Genomic DNA, 18,626 nt, shown 5'->3' with positions numbered 1-18,626 from the left:
AGAAGTTTTGATGCCTAAGCTAGTGCTGGAACTCAGGTAAATAAACATCCCACTCCTTACTGCGGAACAGCAGCCCGTTCATTATATGAACATACCACATTTTATCCATTCCCCAATTGATGGGACAGATGGGCTGCTTCTACGCTTTTACTGCTATGAATATGCTGCGGTGATCACGTATGCATCTTTATGGAAACATGTTTTCATCTCCTTGGGTATACAGCTGGGGGTAGAGGTGCTGGGGGGGAGCAGGCAAATTGCAGTTTAAGAAACTGCTGAATTATTTGTTTTTAATTTTTTTAATGTTTATTATTTTTTTTAGAGAGAGAGAGACAGAGTGTAAGTGGGGGAGGGACAGAGAGAGAGGGAGACACAGAATCCGAGGCAGTCTCCAGGCCCTGAGCTGTCAGCACAGAGCCCGACGCGGGGCTCGAACCCACGAACCGTGAGATCGTGACCTGAGCCGAAGTCGGACGCCCAACCCACTGAGCCACCCGGGCACCCCTCTTTTTTTTTTTAATTGCATCCATTCTACTGGGTATGAAGCAGTATCTAGTTATAATTTTTATTTGTGGTTCCCCGATGATCAGTGAGGTTGGACACCTCTTCAGATGTTTATCTGTCATTTAAGTATATTTTCCCTTTTGGAAGTACTCTTTGCCCCTTTTAATTATTTTTCTTCTTGCCTCGTGGTTGTTTTTGTAATCTGAATAAAAGCGGTTTATGATAACACATATTGAAACGATCTCCTCCCGATCTGTACTGTGCCTTGTCTCTCTTTTATTGGTGCCTTTGGATGAACGAAATTTATTCCTCAAAAGTTCAGTGTACAACCTTCTCCGAATAGTGCATGTATATGACTGGTGTATCTGTGTCTTCTCACTCCGAGAAGACACAAATCTTCTTGGGGTGTCATCTGCCCCAAGATCATGAAAATACTGCTCTGTGTTACCTAAGCAATTCACTGGTCTCCTTTCTAACATCCACATCTATGGTCCACCTTGAATTAATCACTATGGATACACGGACGGCAGGATGCAAGGATCATCGTTCCTGTTTTACAGACGCCCACCTACCTCAACACTGTTTATGGAAAGACCACCCTTTCCTTACTGGACTATGATGTTACCTGTTTCCTAAACCAGGTGACCACACGTGCATAGGGCCGCCTGGGGACTCTCCTGTTCAGGGATTCATCCACATATGCTTCAGCTGGTCTTAATAGTAAGCTTTGTTACATGGTAGTGTGAGGTTTCCTGGGCTTTTTTGTCTTCAAAATTGTGACTCCGGGTCCTTTAAATTTTTATATCAAATTTAGAATCCACTTGCTAATGTGTACCAAAAAAAAAAAACCAAAACAACAAACCCTGCTGGGGTTGTGATAGGGATTGCCCTAAATCTATAGATCATTTATGGAAGTACTGATACTTATATCATGAAAATGGCTTCTCCCTACATTTATTTTGGTCTCCTTTATTTTTCCTCAGCAGTGTTTTGAAGCTTTCAGTGTGTTGCAGCTTACACAACGTTCATCAGACTTTATTCGTAGGTCTTGGTACTCTATTATAAATGGTCTTTTGTAAAGCTCCATTTTCCCATTACATATTGCTAATATATAGAAACACAGTTTTATTTTGCATATTTACTTTCTATTGAGAGGCTTTGATAAATTCACTTACTAATTCTAACAGTTTGTAGCGTCTCTTGGATTTTCTACATCACAATCACAGCATCTGCAAATAATGGCAGTTTCCCCCCTTTTTTTCCCAATCCTTAAAACTTTTCTTTTTATTGTCTTTCAGATTTGAGGTCCTAGTCAGTGCAATGTTGAACAGAAGTGGTGACAGTGGATACCTTGTTCTGTCCTTGAATTCACTGGGAAATGTTCGATATCACTATACGTTAGATTTTTTTGTTTTTTGTTTTTTGTTTTATTTATTTTATTTTTTATTTAAAAAAAATTTTTTTAACGTTTATTTTTGAGACAGAGAGAGACAGAGCATGAACAGGGGGAGGGTCAGAGAGAAGGAGACACAGAATCTGAAACAGGGTCCAGGCTCTGAGCTGTCAGCACAGAGCCCAATGTGGGGCTCAAACTCACAGATCGCGAGATCACGACCTGAGCTGAAGTCGGACGCTCAACCGACTGAGCCACCCAGGCGCCCCTGTAGATTATTTTGTAGAACCCTTTACCACATTCAGAAAATTCTATTCTATTCCTCGTTTGCTAAGAGTTTATACTGTGACGTTGAATTTTACTAAATGCTTTTACTGTATCTATTAAGAAGATCATATGGCTTTTTTTCTCCTTTATTCTATTACTAGCTGAATTATATTCAGATTTTTTAATATTAAACCAACCTTTGTGTTCCTAGAACAAACCCAACTTGGTTATAGTTTATTAACCCTTCTGTATATTGCTGGATTTTATTTGCTAATGTTTTATTTAGTACTCCTGTGTCTATGTTTGATATTGTATATCACTGGTTGGGGGGTCAATGAATTAGAATATGTTCCCTTTTTCTCTTTTCTGAAAGAGTCTGTGTAATTAGTTTTATTTCTTCATTAAATACTTAAAGAATTTACCTGTGAAGTCTCTGGGCTTGGACTTTTCATTGAGGAAAAACTATTAATTACAGATTTAACTTCTTTAACAGCTATAGGACTACTCACATTTTCTATTTCTTATAGTGTCAGGTTGGTTAAGTTGTACTTGTTCAAAAAATCTGCCCATTTCATCCAAATTTCCAGTTCACTGGCATATGCTGTTCAGAAAGTACTCATACTGTCTCTTTAATTTCTGTAGGGGCTGTAGTAGTGCCCCTTTTACATTCTGTACACTGTCTGGGGGACTTGTCTCTGTTCCTTCATCGGTATTCCTCAGGACTTATCAGTTTACCTATTTCAATTAACTTTTGATGTGTTGATTGTCCTTATTGATTAAGCCCCTCAATTCTGCTTTCTCAGAGATTAATTTGCTGTTCTTTTTCTTTGTTCTCAAGATGGAAGCTTAGATGTTTGGTTTTCAGCATTTCTTCCTTTTTGTCTAAAATCTGTTTTACTCTAAGAAGCACAATTTTTGAAAGAAATTGTGTAGGTTCCCTTGAAGAGAACAGTATGTGCAGCTGCTGAAATACCATATTTTGTCAGTGTACCTCCAGTTGGTTAACTGAATGCTGTTTAAATCTTCCATGTCTTTGTTCATCTATTGTCTATATGTTCTATTATTTGCTCAGAGTCTTATTCTCCAACTACAACTGTGGCTTTGTTTCTCCTTTTACTTTTGATGCTTTTCTTTTGCACATTTGGAAGTTTCGTTATTAAGTGCTATTACAAATGGACCCCTTTATTATTAAGAAGCGTCCCCAGAGCACCTGGGTGCTTTAGTTGGTTAAGCCTCTGACTCTTGGTTTCAGCTCAGGACACGATCTCGGTTTTGTGAGCTCGAGCCCCATGTCGGGCTCTGCAATGGCAGCACAGAGCCTGCTTAGGATTCTTTCTTTCCCTCTCTCTCTGCCCCTCTCCCACTCACGCTGTCTCTGTGTCTCTCAAGATAAACAAACTTTAAAAAATGTTTTAATTTAAAAAAAAAAGGCATCCCCTACTTGTCTGTAGTATTACTTCTTGCCTTGAGGTCTTCAACATGAACACAGAGCAGGTTTCTGGTGGTTAGTCTTTGGATGTTGCATCTATTTCCACCCTTACAACTTTCAGCCTCACCGCATCCTCATAATCAAGCTATGCCGCTTGGAAACATCACTGTTGTCACTGCTGTTGACTCTACCTTGAGAAACTTAGCCTGCTCGCCTTTTCAGCCTCCTGCGGCACACAGGCTCAAAGTCTGACGGTCGTCCCGAGGGGCAGACTGGTGATGTGCCTGCTGCAGCCCCTCCCCCGTCTGGCCAGCTTTGTTTCCTAAGTATGACACGACTCTGGGAGATTTCATTCTGCCTTTCCACCCCGACTCGCTGGCTTCCCGCATCACCCCCGAACTCAGGAAATACCTGGGGTGTGAACCGGCCCCCCCAGTGTGGGGGCTCCTTAGTTTCCCACTTTCCATGCTGACCATGAGAGATGGCAAAGAGCCCTGCTCACCTGTCTCAGCCCTGGTGGAGTCTCTTTGCTGGGGGGGAAGCCCCATCCCCAGCCCGCTCTCGGGATGCACAAATGTCCCACAGGGAAGAAGCTGTCAGCTGGTAACTGTCAGCTCTCCTGGGCCAGGCTCTCTCTCCTCTCTTTGAAATTTTAGCTCTTCTAGACCTCGGGCCTTCCATGGCCCTCCAGCCTTTAAAAACAGGATTGCTTGTGGGGCGCTTGGGTGTCTCAGTCAGTTAAGCATCCAACTCTTGGTTTCGGCTCAGGTTGTGATCTCACAGTTTCATGGGTTCAAGCCCCACATCGGGCTCTGCACTGACAGCATGGAGCCTGCTTGGGATCCTCTCTCCCCTTCTCTCTCTGCCCCTCCCCCGCTTGTGTCGCCTCTGTCTCTCTCAAAACAAACTTAAAAATAGATAAGATAAAATGAGATTGCTTGCAATTTATGGCTTTCCCCAGTTGTTGCAACAGACTGGCTGGCCTGTCCCTACCTACCACATCTTACCTGGAGGTATAAGCACGCTCCAGTTTAGTAATTAAATGAGTAAATGAATAAAATAAATGCCCAGCACTGTGATAAGCTTCCACGGTCGTTTTTTTTTTTTTTTTTTTTACCACAACCTTGGCCGTTAACCTATTAACCCCATTTTACAGAAACTTGTGGTTCTGAGCTGTTCCAAGAAGGACCAAGGATCCCACACCCAGCGAGAAGAGTTCCACCTGCCCAACGTCCCTTTACCACCACGAGGACGGCAGGGGCTTTGCTAGAAGCCCCGTGCTAGAGCCGTGCCTGACGCACAGCGGGTCCTCAAAACTCGGCGTTGACCGCACACACACAGGAAGGAACGCATGCATGCAAGCCGGACAGGGAAGAAGGCACAAAGGAGAGGATGCGCACGGGCGGACGGGCGGGAAGAAAAGGGTGCAGGCACGCACGCCAGCCGGGAGGGGGCGCAGGCAGCACGTACCAGCCTGCGGATGTCCCGCTCGCACTCGCGCTTGATGCGGTGCACCTCGTCCTGGTGCGCCTGGTAGGCAGCGCGCAGGTCCGCCGCCTTGGTCTTGTCGGCCTGCATGCAGTTGCTGAGCGCCTCCTCGGCCTGCTTGCGCGAAGCCTTGAGCTCCAGGATTTCCTGCTGCAGCCGCTGGCGCTCGCCGTCGAAGGCCCTGCGCGCCTCGTCGCGCGCCTCGGCCAGGAGCGCCGTCTTGACCTTGTCGGCCGCGCCGTCCCGCAGCACGTTCAGCGTGGCCTGCAGCCGCTGCAGCTCGCCCTCCTTGATCTTGGCGGTGCGCGCCGCCTCCTGCTCGTGCTGCCGGATGAGCACCTCGCGCAGCGCCTGCAGCTCCTTGGTCTTCTCTTCGTGCAGCTTGGCCCTGAGCTCCGAGATGTAAGCGGTGTGCCGCCGCTGCTCCTGCTCGCGCTCCAGCTTGGCCTCCTGCAGCCGCTCGCGCAGTTTGCCCACCTGCAGCCCGAGCGACGGGGACACGGGTCAGGGTCGGAGCTGGGGGAGCCGGCCAGGCCCGGCCGCCACCTCCCCGCGCCCCGTTGTGCGGGAGGGCCCCCGAGACCCTCGCCGGGTCCCCCACCCCCACCCCAGTTCCCTCGCCTGCCACCCCTGTGGTCCTGACCCTCAGCAGCCCCACCTGCTTCTTTACTTGCTACTGTTTTCTTGGGAATTTCGCTAGAGGTGGAAAGCCACCTGCGGATGCCGGCGAGGGCAGTCAGGCCTTTGACATCCCTTCCCATTCGGGGACTTATCGGTCACAAGACACATAAGCAGATAGCGTCACTCACCAAAGATGGACACATTTTGACACCAGAAGTACCTTTTCAGTGCCCGTGCACTGGACCGTGGGCACAGGGAGAACAGAGCAGATGGAGGCAGAGAGGGGCAGTGGAGGGCAACCAGCCTCGCTGACCTGTCCCCTCCGCGGGCTGGGGGCTCCACAGCATCCCCCACATTAACCCCTAGGGGGCCCCAGGAGGGAGCTGACTGTGTCGCCAGGCCCCTGGCCCCAGAGCCCTGTTCCTCAGATGCCCGGCTGCCAACCCAGCCTGAGCGCATCCGTCTAATCAGCAAAATTTAAACCATGGCTTGTAGAGTGTGCCCAGGGAGTATTTGCTTAAGACGCTCCAAAACGCCATATTCGCCCCTTTTCAGGTATCCCACAAAAACACACGCTGGGCAGGAAGCCTTTACAGTCCGCTTGCTTTCTGTATCACACCAGTCTCCAGAGAACGGGAACCAATTGTACCTCACAGAAGACACGCGCGACTTCTGCGGAAGGTGGCCAACATTTGCCCCGGCCTACGCTGTTTCTGGCATGCCCACATTTTGAAATTAATGTCAGTGTCCCTTGGTATGGATAAATCCTTCTGACAGCGGAGAAAGAAGCCAAAAGTAAGCCAGGCAAAGACACAAAGTCAGCATCTCCTTACATCAAACACTCGTGATCTCAGAAACAAGACGGGAGAACCCGTCAGCCCCGGGCCTCCCCCTCCCTGGGCTGGGACTGGGAGTCTTTTCCTCGTGGACTCAATGCCGGGAAGCCAGAACTTTAAACATTTAACGTGCTTGCCCCCAGCGAGGGACTGATACTTGCTTCTGGCATTGTCCTTCCCAGGAGGCAACGCTGTCCCCACTTCCCTGGTTATTGCCGACAGGGGTCGGTCGCATCCCAAGCCTGCACGGACGCGTAATTACTGAGCCCCACGATGGTGAATGGTGCGTGTCAAGTCGGCAGGGCTGTGGTACCAATTCATTTGGCGAGACACCCATCTGTATGTTGTGAAAGTTTTTAAAGAAGTGATTCATATTTCAGCCGGCAGACCTTGAGTAAACCAGCTGACCCTTCATAATGTGGGTGGGCCTCACCCAATCAGTCGATGGCCTCGAGTGAAAAGGCTGAGCTCCTCAACGAGAGAGGAATTTAGCCTCCAGGCTGCTTCAAGATGCAAGACTGCAACATGCACTCTTGCTGAAATTTCCAGCAGCCTCTGCTCTGCAAAGTTCAGATTTGCCAGCCTCTGTAACCATGTGAGCCAACTTCTTAAAAAAAAATGTGTCTCCCTCCCACTCCCCACCCCTACACACATACACACACACACACACACACACACACAATTTCCTATTGGTTCCATGCTTCTCTGAGGAACCCTGACTGTGAAACAGGGACATCAGCAGCTGCCCGGGAGGACTTGGGAGGAGGAAAACCCAAAGCACTGAGTGGATAAAGGGAAGTTTGCTCACAGGTGAAAAAGAAGGAAGGGGTGCGGAGGGGAGCAGAGGCGTGCGCAGGGCAGCCTGGGGGAGGTCGGGCCTGCTGAGACAGGTGTCTAGGGCAGGGACGCGGATGGAAGACGGGGTCGAGGGAGAAGGCCCTGCCGGGTCGCAGAGGAGCCGAGGGCCGAGCCCAGGTGCCACGACCCGAGCAGAGCAGAGCGAGGCTGGGTTGGCCCGGGCTGTGCACAGAGCACCTGCTCCCGACTCCTTAGCGCTGAGCAGGTCTAAAGCGTGCCAGCACTCTACCCGCCAGCTGCCTCCAAGCCACTCCCAAGTCTGGCGGCACAGCAGCACAGACGAGCACCTGGCTGCATATAAGACAGGAGCAAAATGACAGGGAGGGACCGCGCCCTGGAGGAGGAGGGAGGGGCCGGTGCAGAAAAGCCTCTGAGCCAGCGCCACCTGCCACTGCGAGCGGAATGGCGAAGCCGGCCTCCCCCTGCCTCGGTCCCCTTCCACCCTGCCCTTCGTCCGATCCGTCAGGGCTGGCTCCCCATTTCCAGGCCTGGCCACTTCGTCCACTCCCTGCAGCCACCCTGGTCCCACTGCCCGACCGCGCAGCCGTCTCCTAACCATAATCTCCCTGCTTTGCCCCTGCCCACCGCAGGGCTGGCCAGCAAGGCAGGGACTTCGCCCCACGGGCCTTGGCGCCCCTGACTGGCGACCGGGGTGCTCATGGGACCGTGGGAGCACCAGGAAAAGCCTTAAAAAAGAGCAGCCTCCAAATGGCCTCTGCGAAGCCTACTCGGGCCCCCTTGCCCCTGTGCCGTTCCGCACAGCACGGAACAACGGTACAGGCTGTTCAGTGAATGAATGAATCCACAGAGACATTTACCACGTCCCCTCATCTGCCCCTGCTCAACGGCGATCCTCCGGGAAAACAATGCTTCAACTGGGGCATCGACAACAGTTTTATGAGATCATATAAAAATACCATTTAAATGCGCCTATAAACTTTATATTTATGTTTCTCCTACCAGCCAGTAAGCCCCGTGCGGAATTCTCTGAGGACAGGAGCTCCCCCAGCAGCGACACGAGGAAAGCCCTCCCGAGGGGCCACGTGGATGGCCGGGCTGAGAACACAGGCAGCCGGGCGTGTCCAGCAGGGAGGCGGCCAGGTGACAGGGAAGGCCTGGCTCCCAGCCCAGTGCCACCACCTACACCTGTGTGGACCTGCTGTGGGATGGGCTGAGGTGTGTCCCCAAAATTCTCATGTGGAAGTCCCAACCCCCGGGGCCTCAGAATGTGACTATAATTGGAGAGAGAATCTTAGAAGATGTGAAATCTTAAAAGAAGTTAAATGAGGTCATGTAGGTGGGCCCTGGCCTGTTATGACCGGTATCCTTATCAGGACACAGGCACACAGGGGGACGGCCATGTGAGGACATGGGGAGAAGATGGCCAGCCATCTACAGGCCAAGGAGTGAGGCCTCTCGAGAAACCCACCTGCCCACACCTTGACCCATGACTGCCAACCTCCGGAAGAAGTTCTTTGGAATTTTTAAGCCACCCAGTCCGTGGTGCTTCGTTACGGTGGCCCCAGCAAGCTAACGCACCTGGGCAAAGTCACCTCTCCTCTCTGACCTATAAACTGGAGAAAGCCGCCCCTGACCGCGCAGGTCACTGCCAGGGTCAGGAGGCCCTCCGAGGCATCTGCTGTGACCTGCACAGTAGACACGTAATAAATGTCAGCCAACTGCCGTGTGACCGCGTGTGACGGGCAGCACGTGTGTGTGACTGTCCCATCCAGTCTGCCGACAACCCAGGGGGGCGGGCACATCAGAGGACCCCACGTAACAAATGGGAAAACGGAGGCATGGGCAGTTACATGGCTTTGCCCCCGGACCTCAAGGCGAATTAGGTGGTGGAGCCCTGGCAGAATGACCTTGGCCGTGCGGCTTCCCGGCAACCACAGCCGCCGTCGCTGCTTCTGGGTGGGACGTGCCAGCCCCAAGGGATCCCAGCAGGTGAATCCCGCCCGAGCTGCACAAAGCGTGGCCAGCCCGGCACCTCGGGCAGCCGTGCCGGTGACGGCCGCGGGCCTGGAATGCTGAGTGTCTGTGGATGGGAAGGGGCACACCTGTCCCCAAGCTCCAGGAGCCCAGCCTTCATCCCCCAGGCCCTGGACTCTGCCTCTGCTCTCCATGTCGCTGTCCTGAGCCAGGGGCCGAGTCGGGGCCCAGGCCCCAGCTCCGCTCCCCACCTGGGGGCTGGACCCCAACCAGCACCCCCACCGCTGCTGCCGAGGCCCAGCTCTCAATAAGACAGGACGCCTGCAGCCATACCCCGGCTGTCCCCTCCCGGGGCCCCCGGTGCTGGAAGACATACCAACTGCAGACGTGGGTATAACCTCCCCCATCCTACCCAGAACAGCCCAGACCCTCGGCCACTCAGGCAGCCCGGGAGCAAGCTCCCACCCCCCCCTTCTCTTCTCCCACGGACACCACAGAGCCCCAGCCCGCTCTGCCCTCAAACCACCCGAGCGAGAACACCGATGGGCTTTTTGTTGTATCCGTGACACTGCATCTTTAGGACACTGAACTGGCCGGTTATGATGATGCTGCGTTGCAGACGGGAAAAAACAGGTTCTTCCTGGAGACTTTATGTCACCTGTCCGAGGGCACGGAGCCAGTCAGGGGCCAAGCAGAAGTTTAAAGCCAGGTCTGTGTGGTGAGAAAGCCCGCGCTCCTCCATTGTGACAGGGTGCCTGTCACAGCCGCGCTCTAACTGGATGCGCACGGCCGGCCTGGCACCCACCTGGCGATGGTGCTGAGCGGCCCCAAAGCTCAGTCTCGCCCCACCAGAGCTCCGGTGCCCCATCACAGAGCCAGACCCTGCTGCAAACTCTTTAATACCCTCGCCTCCTAACTCCCAACCACAGGCCCCTCGGGTGGTACCGCCATGACCCCATCTCGCAGGCGAGGGAGATTACCGCGCAGACAGTAACGTAGCTGGTCCGAGGTCATAGAGAGACGCGACGGGGCCGGGAGTGGAATCCCAGTGGTACCACCACTGACGTTATACCCGTTTTAACAAGGGACAAGCTGAGGCTCAGAGGTCCAGTGCCCGTCCCCAGCCCCAGCCCGGGAACACACCCTCCACTCAGAGCGGAGGGGAGTGTTGTCCACCAGGGCGAGCGCCCCGTCCGCGGAGCTGGGAGGCCCGCACCCCTCCCACCTTGCTCTTTTCCTGCTGGAACTCGATCTGGGTGCTAGTAAGCTTGGCCCGCAGCTCCTCGTTAGCCATTTGCACGGCATCAGTCTCCATCTCGGGCCTCTCGCCCTTGCTCCGGCCCTTCTTAGACATGCTTCCTCTCGGCTTGAGACGCGGAGATCCCGCGGTTCACACCCACCAGCCAGCAGGCGCCGCTCCGGGCTCCGCCGTGCTAACCGGTTTTGCAGGGCTCAGCTTGTCCTCCGTGTAAACCACCATCACTCGGGACCCTGGGAAGAGGGAAACGGGGTTAGCGGAGAGAGAGAGAGAGAGGCTGGCGTCCCTGCCTGGGCACTCAAATGGCAACCAGCGTTTGCCGGGGCCTCTCCGCCCGGGCCGGGCACCTGCTCATCGCCAGGTGGCCCTGCCATTCCCAACACTGACCCAGCGCTTCTCAGACTGGTGGCCACAGAAGCTTGTTAAGGCCGAGAGTCCTGGGCCCTCCCCCCGGAGACTCTGATTTGCATTTCTCACAAGCTCCCAGGTGATGCTCCCAGGCGACCACACCTTGAGTAGTTTGGATGTACTACTGTCCTTATCAAGAGGAGACCACATCACCGGAGCCACCCGTAGGCCACCGGCTGCAAACGTCAGTGAGCCTCAGTTGCCCGGGGCGCGCGTTTCAAAAGGCAGGTCCCTGGGGAGCCCAGAGCTCAGGGCACAAGGAGGCGCGTGGTGGGACCAAGGACACTGGATGTTCCGTCCACACTCCCAGGTGACTCCGGAAGAGGATCTGAGGACCGCACCCTGAAAAACGGGCCGTTATAAAGATCAGTGGCTCCCCTATGCCGTCCCCGGCCTAGCACAGCACTGGTCACTCACACTGCTAGCTCTGTGCCCCGTGGAGGTGACGGCGGTCCCTCCAGGCCTCTGTGCCCGCCTGGCCAGGCCGGGGCTGGTTTCCTGGTTCGCGGGGGCGCCATGATGAGCTAACTGCCCCTCCAGCACCCATATTTCTCCAGGGGAGGCCCGGGCCTTCAATTTGGTGGAGGTGCCCTCCCAGCCACAGGGTGACAAAGCCTTAAGATAGGGTCTAGACTGACAGCTAAGGGCACCTGCGTCCAGGTGACTCCTGTCATCTTTCACTCATCGGCACAACTGCCCTACGAGGTAGGTGATGTGGCCCCGTGTCACAGATGAGGAAACTGAGGCACAAAGAGGCCGAGTGCTAGCAACAGTCACACGGCCAAGACGAGAAAACAGCATTAACCTGGTCAAGGTCCACAGCTGGACTGGACGTGGTGAGTCTGGACCCAGCCCCCCAGCCCCCCAGCCCCCAGCACTGTGCTAGCCCAACCCCATGCGGCACTGCCCCCTGACAGCATGACTCTGCTCCCCTGGTCCCCTTGCTCTGCCTCACTGTTGTTTCCCACGTGACAAACCACGCGGGTTCCAAACAAGCAGGGCCTGGGTCCGTTTTGCTTCTCGCTGTATCCCCTGGGCCTGGAATCAGAGCTCAGCATGCAGGAGGCCCTCCAGAAGTATGCGTTGAACGAGTGAGTGAATGAACGAGTGAGTGAACGAACGAGTGAGCGAACGAATGAATGAGTGAGGCCCTATGATGCATCAAGTCCTGTGCTAGGAGCTGGGGAGCGTGTGGTCCTTGCAGCACCCGGAGAGGTAGGCACAGATGTCAGGGCCATCCTAGAGGTGAGAGAAGATCGAGGCACAGAGAGGTGCAGTAAGCTACTCCTAAGCCACAGAGCTAGCACCGGGGTGAGATGGCCTTGGGAGAGCATGCACAGCGAGAAGAGAACCTTCCAGCATCCAGGAATGCCAGCCTTCGCAGGTGGAGCTGGAGAGACGAAGCCAGCAAGGGAGGCCGTAAACAAGAAGCCTGGAGCTAGAAGCTGCAGATGCTCAGCGTTTGTGAGCTGAGGTCGAGCGTGACCTGATAGGCCTGGGGGCGCTGGAATGTCTAGCCATTTGGGAAGGCAGAGGTGGAGGCCGGACACAGCCCTGCTGGGCAGGAGGGAGCGGCTTTCTCAACATGCCACGAAGGATTATCCAGGCACAATCAGCATCCCCACGGATTGATTCCAGAAAGGTCCGTTCTGTCTTCAGAGAAGTATGAACTCCCTTTGCTCTCATGTGACTTATTAGAGCATAATCCATAATTCATTCCTCGCTGCCCTGACCCGCCCGCCTTTACCGGCACAGAAGCTCTCGGAAGCCGCCCCGCCCCTGAAGAGTGAGCAGGGAGCACTCCCCAGATCCATCACCCAGAGGGAGGATTCTTCTCCTGTCCATTCCATCCTGTGGCCCAACGACACCACCTCTAGGAACACGCCGTAAGTTCTAACCAGAGATACGGCCTCTGTAGAAACACAGCTCTCCTTCCCAACAATCCAACGCTCAGCCCAAGGGACGGTTGAGTAATGACACCAAACCACAGGGAGAAAGATGAACGAGTGAAAAGACAGAGTCAAAGAACAAATACAATTTGTGATCTCAGTTTTCAGAAATATATATACTTGGGTCGCCTGAGTGGCTCAGTGGGTTGAGCGTCTGACTTCGGCTCAGGTCAAGATCTCACCGTTCGTGAGTTCGAGCCCCGCGTCGGGCTCTGTGCCGACAGCTCGGAGCCTGGAGCCTGCTTCGGATTCTGCGTCTCATTCTCTCTCTGCCCCTCCCCCACTTGTGCTCTGTCTCTCTCTCTCAAAAATAAATAAAAATGTAAAAAAAAATTTTTTTAATAAAAAAAGAAATATATATATATATGTATGTATGTATGTACTTATTCATTTTTTTCCATTTGGTCACAAGTATTTTTTGAGCCCCTGCTGGGCTCCAGGCTCAGTACCCTGGGGACGCAGTGGTGAGGAACAGACAGCCAGGCGTCCCAAATGTTAGCAGCGACTGCCCGAGTGACAGTTGATATTTACCTTCTTCTTTACGCTCTTCCAGATAAATCAAATTTTCTATTTCTATTACTGCTTTACAGGAAAAAAAAAATGATGCCTTTTTTTTTTTTTTCTTAAAAAGAAAGCAAGCAAGTTTCAGAGAACCATCTGGATCTAGCTGGGAAAGAGAGAAGACAGAAGCCAAAGGAAAAGCAAATGGGCCCTGTCCCCGGACCACTGCAGCGACACCTGCTCTTGAGGCTGATGGACTCTCCGGGAGCAACTCCACCGCGTCCCTAAGGGCCGCCTGGAAGGGAAGGACCCGCCTGGGAAGAGAGGACCCGAGCCACACCCCCCAGGACACAGCTGACTGTTCTGTAGGACGGCCTTGTCACCCACAGTAAGTGTGTCCTCTCAGCTCACGCTTTCCTGGCCGGACGGTTCTGGGGAAGTCACTGAACTTTTCTAAGACTCAGTGTCCTCATCTGTTAAATGGGCCCCACGGCACTAAACCTCACGGGGGGGTGTGGGAATTGCTCAGATCCGTATCTGTGCTCAGCAGGACACTCAGCCCAATGAAGACACTCGCCAAACAAAAGAAATATGAGTCGGTTAAGAGGAGCGATGCCAGCCTCCCAGTAGCCTCCGTGAAGGTCAAGATAACAGGTGCTAAGATTAGGCACCGCTGGAAGCCGCCACGTCAAGGTGCGGCCCAGCCAGTGTCACAGTTTCTCAGCGGCCCTAGTACATGTCCTGAAGGCCCCTTTCCCTCCCCAGCAGCCCCTCCCAGGGTCCCTGAAGATGCCAGAGAGGACAGGGTAGCAGATGAGGCCTCTGGGCCTCAGGCAGGTCAAGCACCTGCCCAAGGCGGCACAGCACGCCGGATGCAGGTAGTGAAACGGGCCCACTCCTCGTGAGGCCCTGGGATGGCACCCCAGCTGAGCCACAAGGGGAGGGCGGGAGAGGAAGCCCCAGCCCGTGGGGGGACAGTACACCAGGGGCACCTGGGGGACCGTGAGAACAGAGCCCGGTGAAGACTCGGGGCCAGTCCCCAGACGCCAACTTGTATCAGCCCCCCTGGCCAGCTGGACCCCAACGCCTCCTAGTCTCCCAGCCAGGCGTTCGGGGCCCCAAGAGCAGAAAGGCCAAAGGAGAGACAGACCAGACCCCCAGAAGGGAGGCGGTGTGTGGGGACGGCCCCATTGTCACCCCAGCCACCCCTGGAAAGGTGCATGCACACCAGCGTCTCAGGAGAGCCTCAGCACCTGTTCTCCGCTTCACGGATGAGAAATGGAGATCGGCATCTGCAATTAGAGGGCTGTTGGCTCTCCTGCTTCACGGCCACCAAAGGTGCAGGCTGACCTTGAAGAAAGCCTGGCCCGTGAAGGGGTGTGGGCCCCACAGGGTCTGACTCACCCCGAAGTTCGGGCCCGGCCACCCGCCACCCGCCCTACACTCCCCAGCAGGCCACGGTGCATTCAGTTCCCTGACGGAGAAAGCCATCCTCCCTCCCGCTCCTTTCATGGCCACCTTCCATTCTGCCTCCTCCAGGAAGCCTCCCCTCATGACCCCATGGTCTGGCACCTCCTCTCGGCTCCCAGGTTGGCAGAGGGCTGCCCTGTGTGTTTGCTCCTCCATCAGCCCCTCGAGGGCAGGATCTTGATGCAACATTGGCCAGGCCGGGGCCTCAGTCGTGTCGCGATGAGGGGATACAGGAGGAGATGTTACCCCAAGTTATGGGCTGATCAAAGTTGGGGCTCTCGGTGGGCCCCAGGCAGCTGGCCTCCTCTGCCAGGAACGCACCCCCCGCTGCTCTGCCTCGAGGCTCACAGTGTCACTTGTCATCCTTACCAACAGCCCCACAGCTGCTGACCGCCATGACGGCCTCACCCATGGAGGCAAAAGTAGGTCATTCTCCTACTTGAGATGAGCTGGGTGCCCACTCCGTGCCAGGGGCTTTCCATTCCGAGCGCATGAGCAGACGGCACGGCCCCGGGCTGACAGAAGAACCCCGCAGAGGCTCAGCAAACATCCACCCAAGGCCAGTGAGCACCGCACAGTAGGCAAATCTCCAGTCCCTCGCTCAGAGTCCATTATCTCATGCTTTACATACAATGCTAGCAAGCACAGTGTCTGTCTTCCCTGCCCAGAGCAGAAAAGGAAAGTGAGGGGGGCGCCTGGGGGGCTCAGTTAGTTAAGCGTCTGACTTCAGCTCAGGTCATGACCTCACAGTTCGTGAGTTCAAGCCCTGCGTTGGGCTCTGTGCTGACAGCTCAGAGCCCGGAGCCTGATTTAGATTTTGTGTCTCCCTCTCTCTCTGCCCCTCCCCAGCTTGCATTCTGTCTCTCTCTTTCTCTCTCTCACAAAAAATAAACATTAAAAAAAAAGCGAGGAACTGGAAGACAGTTTTACAAAAGATAAACACAGACAGGCAGTGAAAAGGGAACAAAGATTTTCCAACACACCACCACCAAAAAAAGAGAGTAAAGTAATAATTCCTTAAGTACTTAAAAGAAAAAGCCCGAGAGGCCTAGATATTAACTTTTTTAGGAGACCTTGTTCTCCACTTATAACAAATTAATAAGGCTGTTGCTGTCTAGACTCTTTTCATATTGGTGCAAAGTAGTCGGTGGAAGTTAAAAAAAAAAAAACTTCCAAGGACACCTGGGGGGCTCAGTCGGTTGAGCCTCCAACTTCGGCTCAGGTCACGATCTCACAGTTCGTGAGTTCGAGCCCCGTGTTGGGCTCTGTGCTGACAGCTGAGGCCTAGAGTCTGCTTGGATTCTGTGTCTCCCTCTCTCTGCCCCTTCCCCACTCATGCTCTGTCTCTGTCTCTCAAAAATGAATAAACGTTAAAAAAAATTTTTTTTTTAAATCTTCCATAAAATGCGACAAATAATGTCAAGTGAGTTAGGTTTTCCTAACACTTATTCTGGTTCCGGGGTAAAGCTCTGTAGTGAGAACCCAGGATGAGGAACGGAAGAGGCCCAGTCACTCACCCAGGCCTGCCACTGACCTGTGCGTGGCCCGGCCTGGGCTGTGTCCTCAGCCAACGTTTCTCATCATGCAGGGGAAATGCGCCGTGCACACGGCACCGCATGGGAGCAGGGCTGCTGAGCGCCAGTAAGGTCAGAGAGGCCAGAGCAAGCCGCCTGTAGCCCGGGCCCCACGGCCCCTGCGTCCCATCACACACCCCAGAAGCTCCGAGCCGGCGGGTCCTGGAAATGACAACAGAAACTGCCCCACCGGGCCACCTCAGGCCACCTCCTGACCGTTCCCAGGACTCACCTTGGGCCACGCCTCCTCCAAGCCCCTGCTGGACCCACAGGCAAGGTCAGGGGGTCCTTGTAGCCCACGTTGCACTGGATGTTTCTAGGCGTCTTTGCCTGACTGTCTCCAGGACTATGAGGCCAGCATTTACAGATGGGGAAACTGAGGCCCAGGAAGATCACAGGCCTGCCTGGGGTCCCAGAGGGACTGGCAGCCCAGAGGGGAGAGAAGACTCCACAGCCCCCCCCCCCATCTCACAAGGTGGTCACCAGAGCTTACCTGGCACTTTAGAAGCAGTGGAACTAACACCACCCCCCGCCCCGCCCAGGACACCGTGGACCTGGCCCAGGCTCACTAAGATGCCCTTGGCTCCACAGCCCCCTCTGTCTGGCTGGTGATGTCATTCATCACAGCAGCTGGGGGTCCCCCCGCCTGGGTCAGCAGGCCCCCTGCCTAGGACCCTCCTATTCCAGGGGCCACTGAGGCTCAAGAACCCCCCACACACACACACATAGGGCCGCATGCTCTTGCCAAGTTGGTGCCAACTCTCAGCCCCATGAACCTCAAGGCCTTAAACAGTCTCCCTGCCCCCCTCCCCCCAGCCACCTACCTCCCCAGCCCCCCACTGAGGGCACTCTCCGAAGCAGAGGTCAGCCCACTCCCACCCCAGTGCAGAAAATTAACAAAACATCACCAGTGATAACAACAACAACGACAGCAAATCAAGCTTCAGGAGTCCCCCTGCCTCAGGGACAGGCCCAGTAGGGACCTTGCGGTGGGGTGTCTGGCTGGCAAGGCCCCCTGCCGACTCCCCCAGGGCCACCTCTGCTTGTTTGCAGGCCTTGGGCCTGTGGACTCTCAGCTCCTCCTCAGTCACCTGGTTTACTCAGTCTCCAGCACCAAGCAAAGTGCCTGCCCAGAGCAGGTGCCCCAAACATCAGGATTCCCTCCTTGGATGTCCGCTGGGTGTGAAAGCATCGCCCATCCCCAGACCCATCCCCATGGGTGTCCTTCCAGTCACAAAGCCAGAAGGACACCAGAGGTCCTTCAGGGAACGAAGGTTTCCTGAGTCCTTGATTAAAAACAGCCCCACTCCACAGAGAAGCCAAGTACAGCCACGTGAGGACTGGCATGTGCGTGGGCAGAGACGGGGCACCCGATGGTGGGTTCGGCTCTCTGGCCTCTCCCCACCCTAGTCGCGACCCTCCATATTTAAATATGGCTGCAGCACAACATGACTCTGCTGCCCGCCTCCTACCCACTGAGCAAGCCGCACCCCGCCCTGCCCCTACGATGCTCACGGCCCCTCCTGCCCAAAGCCCCCTCCTAGCAGACCTCTGTCTGTCTGCTCGTTTCAACGTCTCTACACACAGATCACGAAGAAACCACCTCTGTATCCTACATACAGCCACAGAAGGGGCACAGCGAAACTCCCCCATGGGCCATGCTCCTCTGTCCCTAGTCAGACACCCCTTCCTTCCGCTGGCTGCATCACCTACCACTGCCACCTGTCATTGTCACCCCAGCCACAGAATAAGCATGGTCATCTCTGAAGCTCAGGGCTGGATGGAGGGGTGCAGTTGAGAAAGCACAGCTGGACACCGTGAAGACACGGCCTTCAACAGGGGCAGGAGGGCCCGGGAAACTCTGGACGACCTCTGTCACCTGAGCCTAGCATGTCCATCTTGACGTGTCCCCAAGGAGTAAAGTGCAGCCAAGTTCAGGGAAGGGAGGCCTCTCTAAACACCAACGCATAGAGCTCGGGTCTGAACTCATGATGCCCCCCACTAAAAAATAAAAAATAAAAACAAAAACCAGAGAAACCTCCAGTCAGGGCAATGCCCAGACAAGTCCTGCCCAGTGCGACGCAGGTGGGGCACGCGCAGGCGGGAGGGGGGGAGAACAGGGGAGGCCGGGGTGG

At 54.5% G+C, this 18,626-nt stretch overlaps 1 protein-coding gene across 2 annotated transcripts in view; it reads right to left on the bottom strand.

The window, feature by feature from the left end:
• The window catches only part of JAKMIP1 (janus kinase and microtubule interacting protein 1), a 119,385-nt gene that overhangs the window by 62,566 nt on the left and 38,193 nt on the right, over window positions 1-18,626 (bottom strand). Inside the window, exons 2-3 of one of the 2 annotated variants that reach the window (XM_047091815.1) lie at window positions 10,557-10,822; window positions 5,064-5,558 (exon numbers count right to left, since the gene is read on the bottom strand). In XM_047091815.1, coding sequence (XP_046947771.1) covers window positions 5,064-5,558; window positions 10,557-10,685 — 624 coding nt within the window. In that variant the 5' untranslated portion in view covers window positions 10,686-10,822. The remainder of the gene's footprint in view (window positions 1-5,063; window positions 5,559-10,556; window positions 10,823-18,626) is intronic. The other variant, XM_047091816.1, reaches the window with a different exon arrangement.

Source organism: Lynx rufus, unplaced genomic scaffold (assembly GCF_022079265.1).
Source record: "Lynx rufus isolate CCGP_SWC_20201006 ecotype Redwood Valley unplaced genomic scaffold, mLynRuf1.p SCAF_3, whole genome shotgun sequence".
Taxonomy (NCBI): Eukaryota; Metazoa; Chordata; class Mammalia; order Carnivora; family Felidae; genus Lynx; species Lynx rufus.
Note: the sequence above shows the minus strand (reverse complement) of the source record. Positions and strands in the feature narration are given on the sequence as shown.